The 25,151-nt window shown below is 45.6% G+C and overlaps 1 protein-coding gene across 9 annotated transcripts in view; it reads left to right on the plus strand.

The window, feature by feature from the left end:
* Nucleotides 1-25,151, plus strand: part of TTC7B (tetratricopeptide repeat domain 7B) — a 260,937-nt gene that overhangs the window by 31,572 nt on the left and 204,214 nt on the right. For 7 of the 9 annotated variants that reach the window (XM_032287646.1, XM_032287648.1, XM_032287650.1 and 4 more), the window contains exon 3: nucleotides 2,455-2,623. In XM_032287646.1, coding sequence (XP_032143537.1) covers nucleotides 2,455-2,623 — 169 coding nt within the window. The remainder of the gene's footprint in view (nucleotides 1-2,454; nucleotides 2,624-25,151) is intronic. The other 2 variants (XM_032287652.1, XM_032287654.1) reach the window with 1 other exon arrangement.

Raw genomic sequence — 25,151 nt, forward strand, 5'->3', positions numbered from 1 at the left:
CCAAAGCCGCACATCTTTTGCATGGGTGTGCTGTCCCGCTCACTTCGGCTGATGTGAAACTTTCTCTTTCCTTGAGCTTAAGTCCAGCTTGTCTTGAGTGAACTGAGGCTGGGAAGACCAGAGCCAGCCAGCCATGTAGTGGGATGGAAAGAGTCCTGGACTAGGAGTTTGGACATCTGGCTTCTGATTCAAGGAAAGGAAATGGTCCTTATTGTGAGCAAGGTGGCCCCCAGCACGGTGTTGGGCTGTTGTCCCACGCCCAGACAGTTGAGGCACCCTGGCCAACCTGTTTCCTGTGCTTCCGTGCAGACCAGACTTGTCCATCGAGGCCTTCCCAGTGTGTCCAAACTGTGCCTCTAGGCCTGCAATTTTCTTCAAGCTTTTTCTCCACCTGCCTCTTTGGTTTGCTTTTATTAACTGTTTTTTTTTCCCTTTGGTAAAATATACGTAACATACAACCTAACATTATAGCTCTTTGTAAGTGTACAGTATAGTGGCATTAAGTACATTATCATTGTCGCTCAGCTGTCAGCACTCTCCATCTCCAGGACTCTTTGCATCTCCGCAAACAGAACCTCTTGTGATGTGTCCATTAATGCTAACTCCTCATTCCCCCTCCTCCTTTAGTTTGCGTTTAATCCAATGGTTCTCAGATGCTAGACGCTTGGGGAAGGAGGGATGACTTCTCAGAATGTCCTAGGAAATGTTTTCAAAATACCCAAGCCTGGCCTGTCCCTAACCTGGGTGGAGAACCCCTGTGTTGGATGCTTTTATTTTTTTTTGAGATAGAATCTTGCTCTGTTGCCCAGGCTGGAGTGCAGTGGCATCAATTCTTGTGCCTCAGCCTCCTGAGTAGCTGGGATTACAGGTGCCTGCCACCATGCCCCGCTAATTTTTGTATTTTTAGTAGAGATGGGGTTTGCCATGTTGCCAGGCTGGTCACGAACTTCTGGCATCAAGTGATCTGCCTGCCCCAGCCTCCCAAAGTGCTGGGATTACAGGTGTGAGCCACTGTACCTGGCCTGGATGCTTTTTTCTCTTTTCTAAGTCTGCATTGATTTCTCTGTCTCCAGACGTAATTCAGATTCCTCTGGCACATCTCCCTTGGGCCACCCATAAACGCTTTTGCTCCCATCAGCCCTCCTTGTCCACTCCGCCATCCTCTCCAGTGCTGCCCGATGTCCCTGCTCTCTTCCAAGAAATGCATGGAAGCCGACGACCTTGGCTGAGATAGCTGTTGTAACATGCGTACCTGGCTTCCTGCGCCATGCGGTCCACCCATCAAAGCTCTAGGTTACAGCATAAATAGTGCAGTTTCATGGTGTGCTTCTGTAAGCAAAAAAACAGCTTTGAACAGCTTGGGCTCTCAAGAGAAGGTCTGGCCAAGGAAGATAAATCTGTTTCCTAATATAGGTGGCAGGGTGGCCTGTTCTCTCCCTAGGTGCTGGGGGACGGGTCAGTGAGGAGGGCATGATGAGGCTTTGGGGAATGGGGGACTGGCCAGGCCAGCCTCGATGACTGGGAGGAAGGGGAGCCCACAGAGAACTTCTAGCCCTCAGCCTCTGGGGAGGGGACCAGGCCACCTCAGTTTACAAACTTCAGTGGCTCAGTGAGAAACTTCGTACTGGAAAACAAGCAAGTCCTGATCTTCGCATCCATTTGGGAAGACTCTCCTTGATGATTTGGGTTACAGTGTTGTGGTGCATCTCTGGTGTCATGGCAGGACCCACCAGGATGTCTGGGCAGCTTCCTCTTCTGAGTCAGGTACTTGTATGTTTAACTTATGAAGCATCCCAGCTGGCCCAGCCCAGCCCAGCCATGGGCCTGAGGGGAGCCGCAGAGTTTTTATTTTGATTTGGTTTTTGCAACAGCTTTATCGAAATGTAATTCACATGCCATAGAATTCACCCATTCAGAGTGTCCAATTCAGTGATTTTTAGTATATTCATGAAGTGAGCAACCATCAGCACAATCAATTCCAGAACATTTTTAGCACCTCCCAAAGAAACCCCATAACCAGTAGCACCACCTCCCATTCCTAGCCAAGGCTAATCTGTTGTTTTCTGACTCCAGACTTGACTATCCTGGACATTTCATACACAGGGAAGCATACAATATGTGGCCTCTTGTGACTGGCTTTTTCACTTGGCATCACATTTTTGGAGCTCATCTATGTATTAACACATAGCAGTATGTCATTCTTTACTACAACTGAGTAATATTCCATTTTATGGCCAGCCCACATTTTGATGGACATTTGGGTTGTTTCCACTATTTGATTGTGGAATAATACTGCTCAGAATTATCCAGTTGTGGATAATACTGGTCAGAGCATTCACGTCCAAGCAGTTGCGTGGGGAGCTGTGGGGTTTTAGGGCAACAGCTCGCCGGGCTCTGAGGCATCATGCCTAATATTGTAGGAAAATGCTTTTCTTTCTCTCCTTTTCCTTCTAGTCAGAATTCCTACAAGAATCCAATTTGATCATGGCCAAGTTGAATTATGTGGAAGGTGATTATAAAGAAGCTCTGAACATTTATGCCCGGGTGGGCCTGGACGACCTGCCGCTGACAGCTGCCCCCCCCTACAGGCTGCGGGTGATCGCAGAAGCCTACGCTACCAAAGGTGAGGCCCCTGCCTTCTCCCCCGAGTGTCCTGTGCCCTGGAGCCAGCAGCGCCTCCTGGGAGCTGCCTGTTTGACCCCTGGCCCTTGGCTGGTGACGAATTTGACAGTTCCCAGCAAAGCTGCTGGGGCCACCCCCCTGCACGTGCTGGGTCATGTTAAGCCGAGCAGGGCTTTGTTCCTCTGAGCCAGTGGCCATCAGCTGTCCCTGAAGGGGATGAAGGAAAAACATTTCAGCAAAGTTTCTTGACAAGTAACATGCAACTTCAACGGGGACCTTTCTTGGTAATTCAAATTCTGCGCAGCGTCTATAGGGATTCGAATCATGATGTCAGTTGGTCACATGGCCGATGGTGTTTTTATTCATTAATGCCACCTCTGGGTTAATGAAGGCTAATGGATTGACATGCAGCAATCAGTAGCAATCAGTCTTCTCTTGGTTAACTCTGCACCTATTCAGGGACTAGAAGAACGTGTAAATATCTCACTGCCATGAAGCAGTTTGCACTCTAGTGCGAGAGAATGCAATCTCATGAGAAGAAAACGTCTGGAAGCACAGGACACACGGACGATTGGACCATTCCCAGCCGCCGCTTCCTCAGTCTGTCACGGGCATAATCACGCCCACTTCAAGGGGCTCTTAGCAGGATTAAGTCAAATAATGTATGTAAAGCATTTAGCGTAGTTCCTGGCACATTCTAAATGCTGCATAGAAATTTTAAAATCTCAACCCCAAACAGGGCAGCAAATGGTACAAGCTAGGGATGGGTAATAGGGAGAGGTCACTACAGGCCAGCAGGGCCAGGAAGGCTTCCTAGAGGAAAAGGGACACTTTGAATGGGACTTGTTAAGGCCACAGCAAGAAGTGGATTATCTGGAGTGGCTCCTGTCCTTCAGCCGTCTGCTGCTCAAACCATGTCCGGTGACTGACTGTGGCTGGCAGAGGCCAGGGCCCTAGGTGGCTTGCCCCTGCAGAACAGTTTGAGCTGGCCATTGTGTGGTGGCTGCGCTTTCTGGCTGAGATCTGGGGGCTGCAGGTGGTTCAGCCTGTCTGACTCAGTTGTCCTATGCAGCGCTGAACAAAGACCCAGCCCACGGCACACTTCTTAAGAGCTTTGTGATGGGGATGATGTATTCACCCAGTTCCCTGGGGACCCTTGAGTACTGCCAGGTTCATCTCATTAATCTTCTAAACGCCCCCGTGGGCTAGGAAAAAATGCCATTGCTTTTGACAGGGCACTCTGGAGGTTTAATGGGCACGCTCCTTTGAGGCTGCCTCTGGGGTCTTGGCAGCATTTGGCTTTTGTTTGCATCTGTCTGAGCTATCGGGATTGCTGGGGTCTGTGCCACACGGCCACGCTCTTCTCTCCCTGGTGCTTTACCCAGCGACCTCACATGCCTCAGGAGCTGTGTGTTTGTGTGTGGCCAGCAACAGTATTCTGGAAGGAGAGCAAAGCGTCATCTGGCAATTTCCACCCGCCCAGTTGCTCTGGGGCCTGGTGGGGTTGTACCAGGAGTTGGCTTGCTAGGTGGTGGTGGGAGGTGGCTTTGGGGCCTGTCCAGAGCCCACGTCCTAGGATTGGTTCTGAGATACTTAAATGGAGACAGGCTGTCTACAGGTGGCACTGCCAGCTCAGTCTTGTGGCTGCCATGAAAGGTGGGCAAGGAGGACAGGCGACTTGGTCCCTGAGCCTGGCCCTGGGTGATATGTGGTCAGCAGTGGGCCCCCTACCCATGAGGTTGTGGCATTGGCTCTTGGGACACCTGCTGGCTCACGGGAGATCTGGCTCTGACTAGTTTCTGACTTCCGTGAGTACGGGTAGAGTCACATGTGTGCTGGGAGAGGGAAGGGTCACTTCTGCCTAGAGGAAGTGGCTGGCATTCTGGGGGCTCCAGGCCCCGGAGAGCCTGCTGGGCAGGTGAGAGGCAGTGGAGAGGGATGGTTATGGGCACCGGCCCTGACCATCTCCCTGGGTCCTACTCTTTGTCTGTCACATACTGGCTCTGGGGCCTTGTGCAGGTTCCTTAGCCTCTCTCTGTCCCCGTTTCCCCGCCCATCAAGCTCTGATGGGCTGGTCACGAGGACGCATGAGATAGAACACACAACATGCTTCCACAGTGCCGGCACATAGTAAGCTGATGCCAATGTCAGCTGAAGAGCCGAGTGTTGGGTGGGGCATGGGGGACTAGAAGTGACTTGTACTAACAGGGTAGTTGCCGGCCAGATTCATGGAGATGCCCAGAGACAGGCCCATTCTCTGAGGAGTTCAAGAGGCCCTCGGTCCTAGCTCTGTGTAGGAATATTCTTGACTTTTCTTTCTTCACCAAGGTCCCTGAGAATTTTAAGGGGAGGCTGCTGCCAGCGGTTTCTCTGAATGTTGGTCCCTCCCCATGCTTTCTGCACACTGCTCTAGGCAGCGGGATTGACCTGCATACTTTCTTTGTCACCTCAACTTTTCCCTGGTGACCTGAGGTCTGAGTTGATCAGGGCTTTCAGATAGAGTCCCTCCTTCTGCCAGGCAACGTTAGCCTTTGCTGATTGGGAACTGGAAGGCTGCACCATTCAGCTCTCAGAACCTCCTGTGGGCCAGCACCGTGTTAGGGGATACCCTGTCTCTAACTCTCCAAACCCTGAATTTACAGAAGAGAGAAATGAAGCGAGGTGAGGCTATGCGGAAGTGCAGCAGTGGCCGCGGGGTATTGAGAGATTCCTGCACGCCAGGTGTGATGCCCTTTATCCTAGTATCTCATTCCCTGTTTTTCTTTTCTTTCTTTCTTTTCTTTTTTTTTTTTAGATGGAGTGTCGCTCTGCCGCCCAGGCTGGAGTGCAATGATGCAATCTCGGCTCAGTGCAACCTCTGCCTCCTGGGTTCAAGCGATTCTCCTGCCTCAGCCTCCCAAGTAGCTGGGATTACAGGCGTGTGCCATCACACCTGGCTAATTTTTATATCTTCTCAGAGACAGGGTTTCACCATGTTGGCCAGGCTGGTCTTGAACTCCTTATCTTAGGTGATCTGCCCACTTCGGCCTCCCAAAGTTTTGGGATTACAGCCGTGAGCCACTGCACTTGGCCTTCATTCAGTCTTTATTATGAGGTAAACACCATTATTCTCTCCATTTTACAGAAGAGAAACCTGGGGCACAGGGAGGTTAGGTAAATCTACCCAGGGTCCTACAGCTAGGAAGTGGTCGAGCCAGGACTTGACCTCAGAGACTGGTTCCAGGGCCCTTGTTCTCCTCTGAGTGGCAGAAGGGAATCTCAGTCTGACTGGCGAAGGGGGTCTCAGTCTGATGCCATGTTCCTAAATGCTCTTCTGTATTGGCACATGGACTGGAACTTGCTTGGGCCAGGTAAGGATTCTTTGAGAAGAAAACATTCAGGTCGCTCAAGAATGCCCTAGACTTGCACTCCCGCCCTTGCTTCCTCTACCTTAATGCCTCACCCTTGCTCGGTTTCCTCCTGCAAGTTCTGTCCTTCAAGCTTATATTGCTGGCTTCTCTGAAGCCTCCTGGGACTCACCCATTCAGAGTCAATCATATTCGATGTTGTCATAGCACAGTACATTAGGGCAGAATCGTGAGAAACAACTGGAGTTGTATGCATGCCCACTGAAGGCGTTCTTCCTTTGCCAATCTAGCATTCCTAGAGGAAGGTCATATACTGTTACACGCCGCCGTTTTGCCTCTCGGTGCACATGCTTGAGCGCACTCCCCCAATTCCTGAGAACTTGTTGGGAAGCTGCTGATCACCAGTTTCGAGTTCTATCTATTGGGAGACTGCCTTTTCCTGATGCGGGCTGCTACCAATTATTATTTTAGAGAAACAGCTAACAACTGCCTGACCATCACCTGATGGTCACCTGACGTTCCTGGTGTGTGTGTGTCAGGGGGAGCCCTCTCCTGCTCTGCTCGTGCCTGCCTGGCTGGCTTCTGTAACAGGGCTACTTGCTTTCTCAGCATTCTCTGTGGCTTTCTTTTCTATGTACCTAGATGAAAGTAAGCACCTTTCTTTGCTTTATAAACGGAAACATAATTAATAGAAGAGACAAAGTGAAGAGTTCCCTTTTTATTAAAATAAAATTTTAAAGCTGAAAATTTTTAAATTTAAAATTTAAAAACTGGGGCCTGGAGACAGCAGGGGAATTAACTTCCTTCCCGGATTGCACGGCACGAAGCAGAGGACTGGAGAGTCAATGGGGCCTGCACAGTCCTCCTCCATGCAGACATTTTATTTCCCAGTGTGGGACTGTACCGAAGAGGAGAAGGGACTTGCCCTATGTCATACAGTCCAGGGCAGGACCACGACGTGGAGATGTTTCTTGGTAGGAAGCTTTTCTGTCAAGCCGAGTGACCTCTGTGCCCAGGTGGGGAAGGTGGCACCGTGTCGGGCGCTTTACAGAGTTCCTTTACCTTCTCCGTTCCTCCCTGCTCCTGGGGTGGAAGTTGCTCTTCTGACACAGTGGCTAAGAGCATGGGGCTTTGGGGTCAGACTGTCCAGGTTTGACCTCTGGCTTTGTCACTTACTAGTTAAAACGTTTTGGGCAGATTATCTTCACCCCACTGGGTCTGTTTTCTCATCTGCAAATGGAGATAATAATAATAATATCCACCTTACAGGGTTGTTGCAGGGAATGGTGAATACATGTAAAGCACTTAGCGCCCGGGCAGATCAAGAAATGGGTTATTTTTATTCTTACGTATCCCTTGGGTTTGACCACAATTGGATAGGCCCCTTCAGATGGCCAGGTAGCAACATCTGGTTATGGGGAGGGAGAGGCCGCTTTCTTCTGTGAACACATTGGTGCCTTCGTGGGTCTGCTTTGTCAGGCAGAGGGTTTGGCCATCAAGAAATGGGACCTGGGATCCATACATTTAAGGCGGAGGAATCTTTAGGGGAAGATCAAATGAAGATCAGAGGCCTGGAGCATGGTTTAGGGAAGGGAAAGTTGTCGCTGGTGCTGGAGGATGCGAAGTACCCAGAAATCAGGGGCAGCTAGAGAAGCTACCCATGTCATCCACTCTGCCCAGCCCCGGCCACATGCTTGGCAGGCAGATGGAGTGAGCGGGTGTGCTTTCTTCACAGAGTGGGTGGAGGGGACAGTGCAAATCCAAGTCAGCCACGACAACTGCATCCCACAGGGCTTTCTGAGGGCAGGGCCTAAGCTCCTGCCTGAGGCATGTGCAGAGGGACAAACAGTCTATGCAGTGCTGACTGCCCACGCCAGCTGCAGACCCACTTTCTGGTTTCTGCCGGGATCTGTGCATTAGGGCCTTTTCAGCTGTAGGTGAAAGAAAACCCAACCCCAACTGACTTCAGTGGCAGCTGGATTCGGGGCTCAAAGACATGGATTCTTCCTCCCTGTTTCATGGTCCCCTCCCCTCCTGTCACTGCCCATCTCGGGCCCCAGGTGAGCAGAGCAGCTCCGGACTCTCATTCTCCTGGGTGTGATCCTCAGACATCTCCCCGGGTTCTTGTTGTGTCTTACTGGATCACATTCTCATCCTTGATCCAGTTACCAGCGACATGACCTGTGACTGGCTTAGGCCCTGAACGAAAGCCATGGTGAAGAGGGGCTGGTCCCACTGGGGGATCAGAGGACAGGCAGTGTCCATGACAGATGTCCACAGCAGTGGCTCCTCCGAATAGGAGCCCTTTCATCAAATAGGCCCAGGGCTCTTTATTTTCTTCTTTGAGGCAGCCCCTGCAGGGAAGAAGAGAAGGAAAAATTGGGGAGGAGCCAGGTGACTGCTCTGTGAGAGGGTCACTGCGGACTGGAGATGATTTTGGGACTAGACCGCATGAGACTGGTCAGCAATAGAGGAACAGGGCTTTTTGGGGAAGAGCAGCCTCCAGGGATGGAGGAGCAGGTCTTACCTGTGTGGAGGACTCTTGGAGGAAGGAAGACTTGGTCTGTTTTGGCCTCAGGGACAGGGCAGAGCTGGGCATTGGAAACTGCGTGAAGTTCAATGTTAGTCCCATTTACGGAGGCAAGTTTCTAACCTCACAGCTGCTGGAGAGCTCAACTGCCCTGAGAGGTGGGGGTTCCTGTGCCTGAGCATTTACTGAGTGCTGATGGAGAGTGATTTACCTACGTGATTGCGCTTATCCTGAGAACAATCCTGGACCCTAGGATTATCATTCCCTGCAGAGGGGTTAAGAGGAAGCTTTTCAGAGTTGAGATGGGATTCAAAGCCAAGCCTGTGGACTCCAGCATCTGTACTCTCCGCTTTAGCGAGCTGCCTCTCAGTGGGAGCATAATCACCCATTGTGAGTGAGGATAGGGTTGTTTCGATTCTGGTGTGAGATAACCTGCTCAGCCTTGATTATATTCTGTGATTTGTGAGTGATTTAAGTCTGGTTTTTCTTATCTACAAAACAGAGCTAATAATACTCTCACAAGAGTACTGAGAAGACTAAATAAGACAAAATGGGAAGATGCTTTGAATATATAAATCCAAGGTCAGTGGAAGGGGATTTGAATAGTCAGATCTCATGGACAGCTGAGGCTGGGAGCAGCAGGTGGCTGTGATGGCCTTGCCCTTCTTGTTCCTGAAGGTCCTACCTGCCACACTGCTAGCCAGCAATGCCTCTAGCTGTCCCTGGTTCCATCCCTCACAATTTTATGTTATTGTTCTTTATAAAAATTTATTATGTATTTACTTTTTTGAAACAGAGCATCTCTCTGTTGTCAGGCTGGTGTGATCTCAGCTCACTGCAATCTCTGGCTCCCAGGCTGCAGCAATGCTTCCACCTCAGCTGGGACTATAGGTGTACACCACCCTGCCTGGCTAAGTTTTTGGTATTTTTTCTAGAGATGAGGTTTTACCATGTTGCCCAGGCTGGTCTCAAACTCATGAACACAAGTGATCCTCCTGCCTTGGCCTCCCAAAGTGCTGGGATCACAGACATGAGTCACCGCACCCGGCCTTATTGTTCTTAATATAGACAAAATACACGTGTTTTGAATAAAATTTGGAAATGTAGACTAATCAAAAGACCATAAAGATATCCATTACTCCATCTACTCAAGGCAGTTGCTGTTAACACTATAGTTCATTTCCTTCCAGATCTTCTCTACACCTCCTATATGTGTGAAATTTTTTTTATGAAAGTGGGATTATACCACATATACTGCTTTGTGACCTGCTTTTTCTACTTCACTATAGATTGTAAACACTTTCCGTGACAGTAGATACATTTCTGTAACATTTAAGCAGCTGTATAACATTTCATGATATGGATGACGTATAATCTATTTAACCAAAGCCTCTAGTTTTGGACGTGTAGGCGGTTTTCCACTGTTATACACGAGGCTGTGATGAGTACCCTGTCAGCATGGTCTTTGTGCCTGTTCTTAATGACTTCCCTAGGAGAGCTTTCCAGAAGTAGAGTTTCTGGGTCAAAAGAGAGGTATTTCCAGATTGCCCTGCAGAATGGCTGTACCTGTGTGCGCTCCTTGCTGCAGGGTGAGGAAACAGCTTCCTCGCATCCTAGCCAACACTGAGTGCCATCCCTTTGACTGAAAAATCGGCATTTATTCTTCAGCTGTGTATTGAGTGTAAGCTGTTTGGAAAATAAAGAAAAATATAGGCTGGGCGCAGTGGCTCACGCCTGTAATCCCAGCACTTTGGGAGGCCGAGGCGGGTGGATCACGAGGTCAAGAGATCGAGACCTTCCTGGTCAACACGGTGAAACCCCGTCTCTACTAAAAAAAATACAAAAAATTAGCTGGGCATGGTGGCGCGTGCCTGTAATCCCAGCTACTCAGGAGGCTGAGGCAGGAGAATTGCCTGAACCCAGGAGGCGGAGGTTGCGGTGAGCCGAGATCGCGCCATTGCACTCCAAAAAAAGTAAAAAGAAAAAAAAAAAAAATAAAAAAAAAAAAAAAAAAAAAATATATATATATATATATATATATATATACTTAATATTTATTTAAAAATATTTATAAATAGAATCAGGTACCGTACTGTTAGTTGAGCTGGTTAACCACTGTTACTCACACACACACACACTATATATAATGTATTTAATATTTTTATATACAACTGGGATTATGCTTTATATACTATTTTATATTCCTTTTTCACTCTGTGTGTGTGTATGTGTATACAATTACTTTTCAATGTCATGAAATATTTTTGAAAACATAGTTTTTAAAGGCTGCACAGTGGTGTGCCTTATGGATTTTTTTCTTTTTTGAGATGGAGTGTTGCTTTGTCGCCCAGGCTGGAGTAAAGTGGCGAAATCTCGGCTCACTGCAACCTCCATCCCCCGCCTTGGGCTCAAGGGAGCCTCCTGCTTCAGCCCCCACAAGTGGCTGAGACTATAGGCAAGTGCCACCACGCCTGGCTAATTTTTGTATCTTTTGTAGATATGGGGTTTTGACACGTTGCCCAGGCCGGTCTTGAACACCTGGGCTCAAGCGAGCCTCCTGCCATGACCTCCCAAAGTGCTGGGATTGCAGACATGAGCCACGGTGTCCGGCCTGTGAATATTTTTGAACCAGTTGCCCATGAAACATCTAGGCCATTTCAGTTTTCGTATTATAAATACACGCTATAGCTTTTTTTCCCAAGTTATTTTATTTTGGTAAAACACATATAACAAAACGTACATCTTCATCATTTTTAAATGCGCAGCTCAGTGGGATTAAATGTATTCTTTGCATTGTTGTGCACCACCACACGTCTCCAGAACTCCTTTCCTTTTAAAAAGTCATGAAACAATAACTGCCCATTCACCTCCTCCCCCCAGCCCCTGGCAGACACCATTCTACTTTCTATTCGTCTGATTTTGCCTACTCCAGGTACCTCATATAAGTGGAGTCATGTGGCATTTGCCTTGTTGTGACTGGCTTGCATTTCATTTAACATAATGTCCTCAAAGTTCATCCATGTTGTAACATGTGTCAGAATTTTCTTTCATCTGCAGGCAAAATAATACTCTATTGTGTGCACATGCCACGTTTTGTTTCAGTTTGTGGCCTAACACGTGGTCTGTCCTGGAAAATGTCCCATGCATACTTGAGCAGAAAATTGGGTAGAGTGACTGGTTATGTCTGTTAGGTCTAGTTGGTTTATTGTGTTAAGTCCTCTGTTTCCTTACTTCTGTCTGGTTTTTCTATTCATTATTAAGAGGGGGTTGTTGACGTTTCCAACTACTACTATGGAACTTTCTGTTTCTCCCTTCAATTCAATATATGAAGTTTTTGCTTCATATATTTTGATGGTCTGTGGTTACATGTGTAAATGTTTATAACTGTTACATCTTCTTATTGTATTGACTCTTTTATTAATATATAATGTCCTTCTTTGTCTCTTATTTTTTATTTTTACAGATGGAGTCTCATTCTGTCACCCAGGCTGGAGTGCAGTGGTGCTGGCATAGCTCACTGTAACTTTGAATTCCTGGGCTCAAGAGATCTCCTGCTTCAGCCTCCCAAGTAGCTAGAGCTACAGATGTGTACCATCATAACTCTGCTATTTTTTTTATTTTTTGTAGAGACAGGGTCTCGCTATGTTGCCCAGGCTGGTCTCAACCCCCTAGCATCAAGTGACTTTCCTGCCTCAGCCTCCTAGATAGCCGAGATTGCAAGAGCATGCCACCACACCCAGCACCTTTTTTGATTTAAAGTCTATTTTGTTGGGTATTAGTATAGCCATCCCTGCTCTCTTGATTACTATTTGCATGAATATCTTTGTTTATTTGTTTTGATACAGAGTCTCTGTCACCCAGGCTGCAACACACTGGTGTGATCACAGCTCACTGCAGCTTCAACCTCCTGAGTTCAAGTGATCCTTTTGGCTCAGCTTCCCAAGTAGCTGGGACTAAAGGCTCATGCCACCACATCTGGCTAATTTTTTTTTACATTATTATTTTTCTTATTTTTTGTAGAGATGGAGTTTCACCATGTTGGCCAGGCTGGTCTCAAACTCCTGACCTCAGGTGATCTGCCTGCCTCGGCCTCCCAAAGTGCTGGGATTACAGGTGTCAGCCAGGGCGCCTGGCCCAACATCTGGCTAATTTTAAAATTTTATTTTGTAGAGATGCGGTCTTACTGTGTTGCCCAGGCTGGTTTCAGCCTCCCAGAGTGCTGGGATCAGAAATGTGAGCAACTATGCCCGGTCAGAATATCTTTTTCCATTCTTTCACTTTCAATGTGTATGTGTCTGTGGATCTAGAGTCTCTTGTAGACAGCATATAGTTGGATCATGTTTTTTTAAATCCATTCTGTCAGTCTCCATCTTTTGTTTGGAGAGTTTAATCCATTTACATTTAAAGTAGGCACTGATGAGGGATTTGCTGTTTTCTACATGCCTTATATAGTTTTTTTGTCCCTTGCCTTCTGCATTATTGTCTTTTTTTGTTAGTTGATTTCTTTTTGTAGTGAAATGTTTAAATTTCTTTCTCATTTTGTTTTGTGTACATTTGATAGCGATTTTCTTTGTGGTTACCATGAGGATTCCATTTAATATTCTAAAGTTGTAACACTAACTTAAATGTATACCAGCTTGCTTGACTAACATACAAAAACTCCATTCCTGTAAAGCTCTATCCCTACCCCTTTCTGTTACTGATGTCACAAAATTATATCTTTATATATTGTATGCCCCAAAACATAAGCTAACAATTCTTTTAAGTGTATTGTTTCTTAAATCATATGGGAAACAAAACATGGAATTATAAACCAAAGTTATGATAATACTAGTTTTTGAGCAATAATTTAAAAATGCATTAGTTTCTTAAGTCATGCAGATAAGTGGAGTTACAAACCATTGTTACCATAATACTAGTTTTATAATTACTAATATATTCACTTTTATTGAGATCCTTATTTCTTTATATAGCTTAGAGTTACTGCTTAGTGTCCTTTTATTTCACTTTGCATGGCTTCTATGAGCATTTCTTGCAGGACAGTTTTAGTGGTAAAAACAAAAAACAAAAAAAAACCTCCTCAGCTTTTGTTTACCTGGGAATTTATTAATTTATCTCTCACTTTTGAAGGACAGCTTTGGCAGATATGGGATTCTTGGTTGATGTGGTTTGCTGTGTGTCCCCATTCAAATCTCATTTCAAATCATAATTCCCATGTGCTGAGGGAGGGACCTGTGATCCCCGCGTATCAAGGGAAGGGTGTGGTTTCCCCCAGGCTGTTCTCCTGATAGTGAGTTCTCATGAGATCTGATGGTTTTTTAAGCGTTTGGAAGTTGCTCCTTCACTCGCTCTCTCTCCTGCTGCCTGGCAAAGAAGGTGATTGCATCCCCCTCCACCATGATTGTAAGTCTCCTGAGGCTTCCCCAGCCATGTGGAATTGTGAGTCAATTAAATCTCTTTCCTTTATAAATTACCCAGGCTCAAGGAAGTTCTTTATAGCAGTGTGAAAACAGACTAATACATTGGTTGACTTTAAATATATCAGCCGATTGTAATCTGGCCTTCTATTTCACCAAATTTCAGAAGTTTTCAGTCATTAGTTCTTTAAATATTCTCGCTGTTCCTTTCTCCCTTTTCTTTCTATAATTCCTGCAATGCATATGTTTGTTCTATTGATGGTGTCCCGCATGTTTCTTAGGCTCTGTTCACTTTTCTTCAATCTTTTTTTCTGTTTGTTCTTCAGTGTCTTAGTCATTTTTTATGCTGCTGTCACATAACACCAGAAACTGGGTAGTTCATAAAGAAAAGAAATTTATTTCTCACATTCCTGGAGGCTAGGAAGTCCAATATGAAGGTTCTGGCATCTTGCAAGGGCTTTCTTGCCTTATTATCCCATGGTGGAAGGTGAGAGGGTGAGAGAAAGAGGGAAAAGTGGGCTGGACTTCCTCTTTTATAATGAATCCACTCCCAAGGTAATGGCATTAATCCACTCATTCTGTCCTCATGGTCTGGTCATCTCTCATTAGGCTGTACCTCCCAACACTGTTGCAATGGGGATTAAGACTTCAATACATGCTTTTTATGGGACACATTGAAACCACAGCACTTATTCTCGATAATTTCTATTGTCTTGTCTTCAAGTTTGCTGCCTGCTCAAGTGTGCCTTTGAAACCCTCTGGTGAATTTTTCACTTTACTTATTGTACTTTTTCAGCTCTAGAATTTCACCTCTATTTTTTATAGAGATAGGGTCTTACTCTGTCACCCAGGCTTGAACACTGTAGCACTATCACAGCTCACTGTAACCTTGAGCTCCTGGGCTCAAGTGATGCTCCTGCCTCAGCCTCCCAAAATGCTGCAATTACAGGTGTGAGCCACTGCACTCAGCCCAGGATTTTTTATTGGTTTCATTTTAGGTTTTCTATCTCCTTTTTGACATTACCATTTTGTGCATATATCATTTTCTTGACTTTCACCACATCTTCCTTTAGTCCCTTAAGCATCTTTAAAATGGTTGTTTCTTGGTCTGGTAGATACACCATCAGGTCTTTTTCAAGGACAGTTTCAGTTGATATATGTTTTTCCTCTGAATGGGCTGTTCTCTCCACTTTTTTGTATGTGCCTTGTGATTTTTTGTTGTTGTTGAAAAGTGGACATTTGAATCTAATAATATGATAACTCTAGAAATAGGATTCTCCCTGTTCCTCAGGCTTTGCTGTTTTTTGTTTTTTTAATTTAATTTTTTAATGTTGTAGGCTGTCTTTGTGCCAAGGATCAGCCTGGGGTATATACTTGAGGTCTTTTTAGGTCTTCTCGGAGTCTGTTCCTTTCCATGGGCATGCGTGGTCAACCATCTGATTTTCCCCATATATGTAGTTGCCTTTGAATGCTCTAGTCTTGAATGTCTAGCTCTCAAAAGGGAAAAAGAGAAAAATCAGGTTGTGGAGGAAGGGCACTGGCCCTTTAAATCCTCTAGGTGTCACTTCTGTTGATATATGCAGGGTGGCTTGCAACAACGAGGCGAGGTGCAGCAACAATGGCTACTGCCTCTTTGTCTTCACCCCATGATCAGAAGCAGCAGTCCGTGATCAGAACACAGATACCCAATATTTGGAAGACAGGGCGCTCTTTGCCCACCCAACTTCCGGCAAGCTTCATATTTGCTTCTCTAGGAACATGTTCACAGCTTCTACTGTGTAAAGAGCTGAAATTAACTGCAAGTTACCATCAAGCTTTCCCCTGGAAATTGCAAGCCTTCGAGAGACCTGGAGTTCCAAAATAGTTATATTGAACAGATTGTGCCAGCATAATAATTGTCTGTCGGGGGAGATAGATTCCTGGTGCTTCATACTCCACCATCTTCCTGGAATTCTGTTTCTATCTTTTTAAATAACAGACTTATTGATCTATAACTCATGTACCATAAAATTCAACCCTTTAAAGTGTACAATTCAGTGGTTTTTAGTTGTGCAACCATCACCACAATCGATTTCAGAAAATTTTCATTACTCCCGAAAAGCAACCTTTACCCATTAGCAGTCACTTCCCATTTTCTGAACCCCACCCCACTTGTATAGCCCTAAGTCAACCACTAATCTATGTTCCCTCTCTATAGATTTGCCTGTTCTAGACATTTTGTACATTTTGTATAAATGAAATCATACATTTTGACTTTTTGTATCTGGCTTCTTTCACTTAGCATAATGTTTTAAAGGTTCTTATGCGTTGAGCATGTGTCATTCCTTTTGTGGCTGAATTGTATTGTATGGATATACCATTTTGCATATTTTGTTAATCCATCCATCAGTTGGTGGATGGATTGTTTCTAGCAGGTTGTTTCTAGTATATGACTGTTATTAATAATGCTGCTATGAACATTTGTGTACAAGTGTTTTGGTGAACATAATCCCATCCAACATTTTGGGTTTTTATTTATCTTGGATACTTAGGAGTGGAATTATTGGATTACGTGGTAACTCTGAGTTTAAGTTTTTGAGGTACTGCAAGCTGTTTTCCAAAGCAGCTTCACCTGCATGAGGTTCTAATTTCTTCACATCTTCATCAACATTTGTTGTTATCTGTCCTTTTGATTAAAGCCATCCTAGAATGTATGAAATGGTATCTCATTGTGGTATTTATTTTCATTTCCCTAAAGATAAGTGGAATTAAGCAATTTTTCTTGTACTTATTGGCCACTTATATATCTTCTTTGGAGAAATATCTATTCAGATTCTTTACCCACCCCCACCACCCCCCGCTTGTTTTTTTGAGATGGAGTCTCACTCCGTTGCTCAGGCCGGAGTGCAGTGGTATGATATTGGCTCACTGCAACCTCCACCTCCCAGGTTCAAGCGATTCTCATGTCTCAGCCTCCCAAGTAGCTGGGATTACAGGTGCCTGCCATCATGCCCAACTAATTTTTCTATTTTTAGTAGAGACAGGGTTTCACCATCTTGGGCAGGCTGGTCTTGAACTCCTGACCTTGTGATCCACCCACCTCAGCCTCCCAAAGTGCTGGGATTATAGGTGTGAGCCACCACACCTGGCCTCTTTGCCCATTTCTAACTGTGTTATTTGTCTTTCTATTACTGAGTTGTAGTAGATCTTTATGTATCTTACATACAATTCCTTTTACAGATATATGGCTCGTAAATATTTTCTCCAATTTTGTGGGTTGTCTTTCACTTTCTAAGTGATATCCTTTGAAATCAAATGTTTTTCATTTTGATTAAGTCCAGTTCATGTTTTTATTTTATTATTTTTGTCCTTTTGGTTTTGTATCTAAGAAACCATCGCCTAATGAAGTTTATGAAGATTTACTCTTGTGGTTTCTTCTATGAGTTTTATAGTTTTTCCTTTTAAATTTAGGTGTTTGATCCATTTTGAGTTAATTTTTGTATGTGTTTGTGAGGTCAGTATCCAGCTTCATTCCTTTGTATGTGGATCTCCAGTTGTTTCAGCACCATTTGTTGAAAAGACTGTTCTTTCTCCATTGAATTGTCTTGACATCCTTGTTGAAAATTAGTTGAGCATATATGTAAGTGTTTATTTCTGGAACTCTCTGTTCTATTCCACTGGTCTGTATTTCTGTTCTTATGCCAGTACTACACTATCTTTATTATTGTAGCTTTGTAGTAAATTTTGAGTTTGGGAAGTGTGAGTTTTCCAACTTTGTTCTTCTTTTTCAAGATTGTTTTGGCTTATATTTCTATATAAATTTTAGGGTCAGGTTGTAAATTAATGTAAGAAATAATACTTGATAGGGATTGTGTTGAATCTATAGATCGATTTGGGAAGTATTGCTATCTTAACAATATCAGGTCTTCCAATCCATGAACATGGGATGTCTTCTTTAATTTCTTTCAAAAATGTTTTGTAGGTTTTTGGCATTCAAGTCTTACATTCCTTTTGTTAAATTTATTCTAAATGTTCTTTTTTATGTTATTATAAGTGAAACTTTTTTTTTCCTCTGGCGTTGGCCATATAACTGGCCACCTTAAGGATAAGTGAAATGTTTTAAAAATTTCACTTTCAGGTCGCTTATTACTAGGGTATAGAAATACAGTTCATTTTTGTATATTAATATTGTATCCTTTAAACCTGCTAAACTCATGTATTAGCTATAATATTGCTTTTGTGAATTCTTTAGGGTTTTTAAAATATATAAGATCATGGCATTTGCAAATAAAGATAATTTTACTTTTTCCTTTCCAATCTGGATGACTTTGTTTCTTTGTATTGCTTAATTGTGCTGGCTAGTATCTTTGGTTCAATGTTAAGTAGAAATGACCAGAGTGGACATCCTTATTTTAGGGGGAAAACTTTCAGTTTTTCACCATAAAGATGTTAGCTGTGGCATTTTCATAGATAGCCTTTATCAACTTGAAGAAGTTCTCCTCTCTTTTTAGTTTGTTGAATGTTCTTATCATTATAGGGTGTTAGACATTGTCTAATGCTTTTTTAAATTGCATTGTTCATTTAATTTTTGTGCTTTATTTCTAAAATATGGTGTTTTACACCAAATGATTTTCATATATTAAACCAACCTTGCATTCCTGAAATGAATCCCATTTGGTCATATGCCATGACCAAATGGGATTTATTTCAGGAATAAATTTTTTTAGTATGTTGTTAGGTTCCATGTGGTAATATTTTGTAGGGGATTTTAATACCTAAATTCATGATAGATATTGGCAGTATTCTTGTGATGCCTTTGTTACAGTGGTGTTATAGGATGAGTTGTGAAGTATTCTCTCCTTTGTTTTTTGGAGGAGTTTGTGAAGGATTGGTGGTAGTTCTTTAAGTATTTGTTAGAGTTCACCAAGGAAGCCATCTGAGCCTGGGCTTTTCTTTGTAGAAGTTGTTTGATTACTAATTTAATCTGTAGTTATCCTGTTGTTTTAATAGATTTTAATAGCCTTTACTTGCTGTCCCTGTCCTTCTGTATGATATGTTTTCATTGGAGCCTTTAGCCTCTTGATCATGGCAAACAACCCAGTTTCAGGGGTGTTGACTTTCAGGGGCAGTCTCTATTCTGTTCTACAGCTATACTTTGAGTAGGAGTTCATCTCATGTTATAGAGCAAACCTGATAAGTGTCATAGTTAAGGGAAGCAACACTTCCTATATTTGCAAATTGATTGACAAAATCAGCCTGGTGAATAAGTCCTATTTTTTCTGCCAGGAAATTGCCAGCCCCTACCAAGTTTTAAGCAGGAGGAATGACTTAATTAAGTTTTTAAGTAAGAAAGATCTTTCTGGCACAGAGTGGAGAATAGATTAGAAGGAATTAAAGATTCTAGCAAAGGAGACTGGTTAAGGGGGGTGAGCTGGCTTTGGGTCCTGTCTCTGTCCAGTATTTCAGTGGGTTGAATTCTGCAGGTTGTTTCCAGGTCCCCAAGTCAGTGGTTTTTGCCTGGGTTTGGTCAAGAAGAGGTACTGGTAGGAAACTGGAAGAGAGAGAGAAGCCGTGGAATTTCTTTCTGCCTCGGGCAGCACTTTTGCCAGCAATGATGTCTCTTCAGTTGTCCTAGCTTCCGTCATTTGAAACCTTTCTCTATAGTTGTAGTGGCCATCAGGGAGCTTCCTCTGGGTTTTGGCTCTCTATGGCCCCGGCTTCTGGGCTCTTAAGACTCTACCTCCTCCCCATGTTCTTTCCAGTCCTTGGGATGTTAATGGCTTCCTGCTATTGCAGAATTCTGGGGTACAAACCATCCTGTTTGGCCTGTAATGACCAGAGTCGTTACATTCTCTTTCATCTCCTATACAGACAATTCCATACATTCAATTCCCTTTATTTGAAAGAACTAGAGTGTTTTCATTATCCTAACTGGATTCTGACAGATATCAGAGGTACTGCAAAAGCCTAAATTCTAAGTACAAAGGGCTGAATCAAGGCAAGGGCAGGCAGGTCAGAATCCAGAGTCATTTGAAAGAGAAGCAGTAGGCCAGAGAGATAGGCTGTGTGTACTGGGAGTTAGAATGGGAAGGTGGTTGAGGGAGGAATCCAGATGACAGTGAAATTTTTAGCTTACCTCACTGGGCAGGTAATATGTTGTTAAACCAAGTAAAGATTGCAGGAGTGTAACTGCCCATTGCATTCTTCCTGCCCACTGCTCAGACAAAACCAACTCAATGAGACCATGGCATTGCAATAAAGAATTTAATTGGCCGGGCATGGTGGCTCACACCTGTAATCCCAGCACTTTGGGAGGCCAAGGCAGGCGGATCACCCAAGGTCAGGAGTTCAAGACCAGCCTGACCAAGATGGTGAAACTGCATCTCAATAAAAAAAAAATTTAATTTACATGAGTGGACAGCTGCCTGTGCCACATGGGTGATGGAGTTCTTAATCAAATCAATCCCTGAAAATTCTGGGGCTAGAGTTTTTCAAGGATAGTTTGGCAGGCAAGGGAATGGGTGCTGCTGATTGCTTGGGGATGCAATCATAGGGGTGGGGAAAATGGTCTTCATGTGCTGAGTCCACTCCTGGGTGGGGACACAAAGCACAGCTCTGTGGTGGATCCGGTGGGGCTGCTGGTCATCAGAAATGCAAAAACCTATAGAGACACCTCAAAAGGCCAATCTTAGGTTCTACAATAGTGATGTTATCTGCAGGAGTCATGGGGGAAGTTGCAATCTTGTGACTTCTGGAGCAATGGCTGAACAATGGCTGGTAATCACTTATACCTTAGCAGAATTCAGGCTCCTCTCATCCTCCTCACCTGGTGGTCTTTTATTATCTTTACAGAGGCAGTTGAGTTTTGGGGAAGTGCTAGTATCATTTAAACTGCAAACTAAATATCTCCCAAAGTTAGCTTGACCTAAGCCCAGGAATACCGTAGTTTGGGGATTGATGGCAAGATAGGGGTTGGTTAGATCAGATCTCTTCCACTGTCATAATTTTCTCATGGTTACTATTTTTGTAAAGGCGATTTCAGGAGAAGGAGCCCATATTCGTTGGAGGGTAGAGGGAAGATACTGGGTTGGTTGAACATGGTGAAATTTCTTTGTCCACAAGAGGGTGCTATTCTGGGGGAAACACTGGAATTCTTGGCTGGGCTCAGCATAAGGGTTTCCATGCTCTTGGTTTGTTGGTCAGGATTCAGGAATAGGTCTGTGTATAGGTGCAAGACTTGGTTAAAACCCAGGAGAGGCTAAAGCCCATTTGGAGGGCATGGCTAAAGGTTGGGCCCTGCAAGGCCCCAGCAAGTAACAGGATAGCTCCACCTATAAGCAGAATAGGCTAGTGAAGGGGTGGAGGGATGCCAATGACACAGAGCTTTCCCCTGGGGTGTACAGTGCCTGAAATACACAAGCATTTGGACATTTGTGCCAGATTTACATTCTCAGGGTGATGTTAAACTGTGGTGAAGAGTGTAAATAGTGGCCTGAGTGTCAGGACAAGCCAGTGTGAGGTTGAAACGTACCGGGGAGAAACTCATATTGAGATAATCAAGAGGCAATAATCTCGAAAAAAGAGTCATCTTCTCCCTTTTTGCTTGAATCTCGAGTTCAAGTCTTCCTGCTAACCCTGGCAGGTCTAGGTATGGTGTGCACTTACCCAGACTCCAGAGGATGTGTCCTAGTGTTGCCAGGTCAGCCACATGTCCTGCTGTGTCCCACCCATCCTCTGCTCCAGGCTGCCTGCCTCCTTGCCCACTTGCCCTCACCCGTGCCAGGCCACCTCCACCTCTGTTTATCTTCTCCATCCATCTGGGAGTCACCTCCTCTTCCCTGTGCTGAGCGCACCGTTGGTGACACCCGTTGTTGCATACAGACCTCTCCAGCCCCGTCTGTCCACACCAGTCTCTCCAACCTGTGATTCCACCTCTATTTATAGCTAGTACCATCTAATTTGGCATTCAGATTTTGTTTAATTATTTCACATCTGCCATTTGCCTCTCTCAAACTAGACTGTATAATTAATTAATTCATTAAATCAGCAGATATGTGAGTGCTTATTCTGGGCTGGGTGTTGCTGCTGTGTCATGCCTGAGCTGTCTGCTTTATCTTCCTGCATTTGCACAGGGACAACAGTGCCTGCTGCAGAGGAGTGCCTGTGACAGGACCATTATTCAACATTTGTCCTGGCACCCAGGGGCTCACTACTGAAGATAAACTCTAGCCAAGTAACACACAAGGTGCCTAAGCAAAAGGGCAACCTTCTCAGTGTATTCTGAGATCCTCTCCATTTCAGGTGAAAATAGGTTTTGATTTGGGCCTGATATAAAAACAAGTAATCTTCTGTCTAATGCCTCTTCTGCCTGCACTCACCGACGGGCTGGTTCATCTCAGTATGTCGACTTTCAAACTCTTTGGCTCTCAAGGGGCTGCCTCCCACTGCTCATTTCCTCTGACAGCCAGTGGTTCTCTGGGCATCCTGAATGCAGTTTTCTCCTCTGCAATGCATGCTGGCTGCTGTAGTTTTTATTCTTAGGGTTTGGTTTGGCTGCTTACTTCTAGGATCTCCTTGGGGCCTGGACTACTAGAAAGCTAGCGAGGTTGTAAGACATCACCTAGGCCAGACTTGTATTCGATATTTTAAAACTCCTGGGACGGTGCTTGCTCCGTCACCACCCATCCCTTGGCTTCCACCGTTTTCAAACCATGTCTGGTGTTCATTTTCTTCTCCCAAATGTTCGTGATGCTTTGGGAATGCAAAAAGCATCCATATTTGGAAAGCTCAGAACTCTCTCGGGGGCGGGCGCAGAGCACAGATTGTTCTGCAGAGAAGGAGAGTCATGTGTGGCTCAGAGCACGGCTCTCCGGAGTGGGTCGGAGTGGGGCAAAGAGCAGGAAGGAAGCTGGGGCCGGCCTGGCCGGGCCTCCCTGCGGCGCCCTGACCCCTAACCAGGCAGAGACAGGCAGCTGCCCTGCAGGGCCCACCGCAGCCTCTCAAGACAGAGGAACGCACGTTTGTTGAGTGCCTACTGTGTGCCAGGTTCTGGAATTGTAGCAATAAATTATTAGTAATAGTTACAGCATTGAAATAATTCCTTCCAGACACTGTCGTAAGCACTCGTCCTTCAGCTCCCGTTATCCCCACAATAACCCTAGAGCTAGAGACAGGAATAGAGCCCCCATTTGAGAGGGGAGTGGGGTGCCTCCTTCCTGGACTGGGGCTGGCAGCTCTTTTGGGGAGGGGCCCCCAGGTGCAGATTCTGCCAAGTCCGGACTGAAGGAGGCCACGTCCATCCTGGTGTGCTGGGAGGTGCCTTAGTTTGCGTTTAGCGGCCTGCGAACGAGTCTTGGGACCTCTCAAAGCTAACTCGGGTCCGCATCAGCTAGGACTCCCTGCTAACTGCCGCCCAAGGTCGTCCCGCAGCGCCTCGGCAGCCGCCGCCAGGGGTCGCGTGAGCCGCGTCCTAGCTGAGTTGCGCTCCAGGGCCGCGCATGCGCAGAGCTGTCACGGGCGTCCTCGGCCGGGTCGGCTTTGGGACCGCTCCCCTCCCCCCGCACCTCTTCCGCCTTGCCCGCCTCGCGCTCTCGCCCCGCCCCTCCACTCCCGCTGCTCGCCCCATCCCGCCCCGCCCCTCGCCCCGCCCCGCCATCCTGGAGCCGCTGACCCGCATCCCGTGCCGGTGTCGCCGCAGGACGGCGGGACCGGTTCCCGCCGCGGCCTCCGGGACAGTGGCCCCCCAGGGCCGGCTGACCTTTTGCAGCCCCTGAACTCGGGTTGATTCCACGATTCAACCCGGGTTCAGGGATGGAGAAGAAAGGCAACTTGCCAACCCTCTTGATTAACCTCACATTAGAGAACCTCCTTGGGGAGCCACCAAGCCGAGCTCTCTGGGAGGCGTTCACACAGGCCCTGGCTGTTCCCAGGCAGCAGCTGAGCCTTCGCCTATGTGCCCCTTTATTGTTTTCTGGGACCACGTATATAGCGACTCTCATAGGAGCTGACAGCATTTAATACGTTAAACATTCAATGCATGGGGTATTTACACAAAGAAAAGATCCTGCTTTAGCAGGAATTGAAGTACATCCTATTTTTCATGGACCAAAAATCCCTGGTAATAAGGACTGTAGAAGCCCACGGAGGATTTTCCTGAAGTGTTTCTTGATAGATTCATGTCTAAAAGTGAGATCTAATCCCAGCCTTTATGAATTGGATATTTGCTAATGACCAAGATCTTCTAGGTGTCATCCTAGAGCTGAAGGACAGACTAGTGACCACGGACATTTTCTGCTTTTACCCTGGCAGAAAGTCTCCAGTCTGTTCGGAGCTGTGCGGCCACTGCTGTAGACCTGCTGTGGTGGTAAGCACACTGGATCAGGATTTTCCCATGTGACCTTGGGCAAATCATCTCTGAGCTTGAATCTCCTCATTTGCAAAGAGAGGACAGGAGAGAAGGTAGAGCTCCATCTTTTTTCCTTGAGAATAGGCTTTTCTTTTCTTTCTTTAGAGACAGGGTCCTGCTCTGTCACTCAGGCTGGAGTGCAGTGGTGCCATTACAGCTCCCTGCAGCCTCAAACTCCTGGGCTCAAATGATCCTTCCACCTGTCCTCCCAAAGTGCTGGGAGCACAGGTGTGAGCCACCACGTCAGGCCTGCTTTTCGTTTCTGGAAACTTTGTTATCGCTTCAAGTGCAGTAAAAAAAGTAGTTTTATAGAAAAGTCCATGAGTGGAGGGAATGGGATGGTTAGGGGAGCTTTCCAGAGTGATTTCTTTTGGCTACATGGGAAACCCAGTATGTGGGTGCAGGGGTTGTGGGAGGGCGGTGGGACCATGGCCTGATGGAGATCCACTATGTAAGCCTTCTGCTAGCTGTTTATCTCTAACTCCAGAATCTCTTCAGCGTCTTCCCATTCTGGATTCTGCTCATGGTGGGAGGCTAGATGGGTGTATTGCATGTGGCTGCTCATCTCAGGTTGCTGGTTAAAGCTTCCTGTTTATATTTAGATAGTGTAAGAAGAGTAAGAACCCTTTTATTGCCACTGACCCATATTCATATTTAATGTTGCTTGTGTTAATCGGCTCCTCATTGGTTCTCTTTTTGGAAGGAAGCAGAGACTCAGAGAGCCCAGAGAAATCTCAGAGGGCTGGAGCATTAGTTCAGGTCGGCTGAGGTGCTTGTTCTTAATTTCTTCTGTGACAGCATGTCTGTCTCAGTCACTGCATTTTTAACATTGTTTTGAAAACATCTTTCTC

The sequence above is a fragment of the Sapajus apella genome, unplaced genomic scaffold (genome assembly GCF_009761245.1).
Source record: "Sapajus apella isolate SASKATOON/1434 unplaced genomic scaffold, GSC_monkey_1.0 scaffold20, whole genome shotgun sequence".
Lineage (NCBI taxonomy): Eukaryota > Metazoa > Chordata > Mammalia > Primates > Cebidae > Sapajus > Sapajus apella.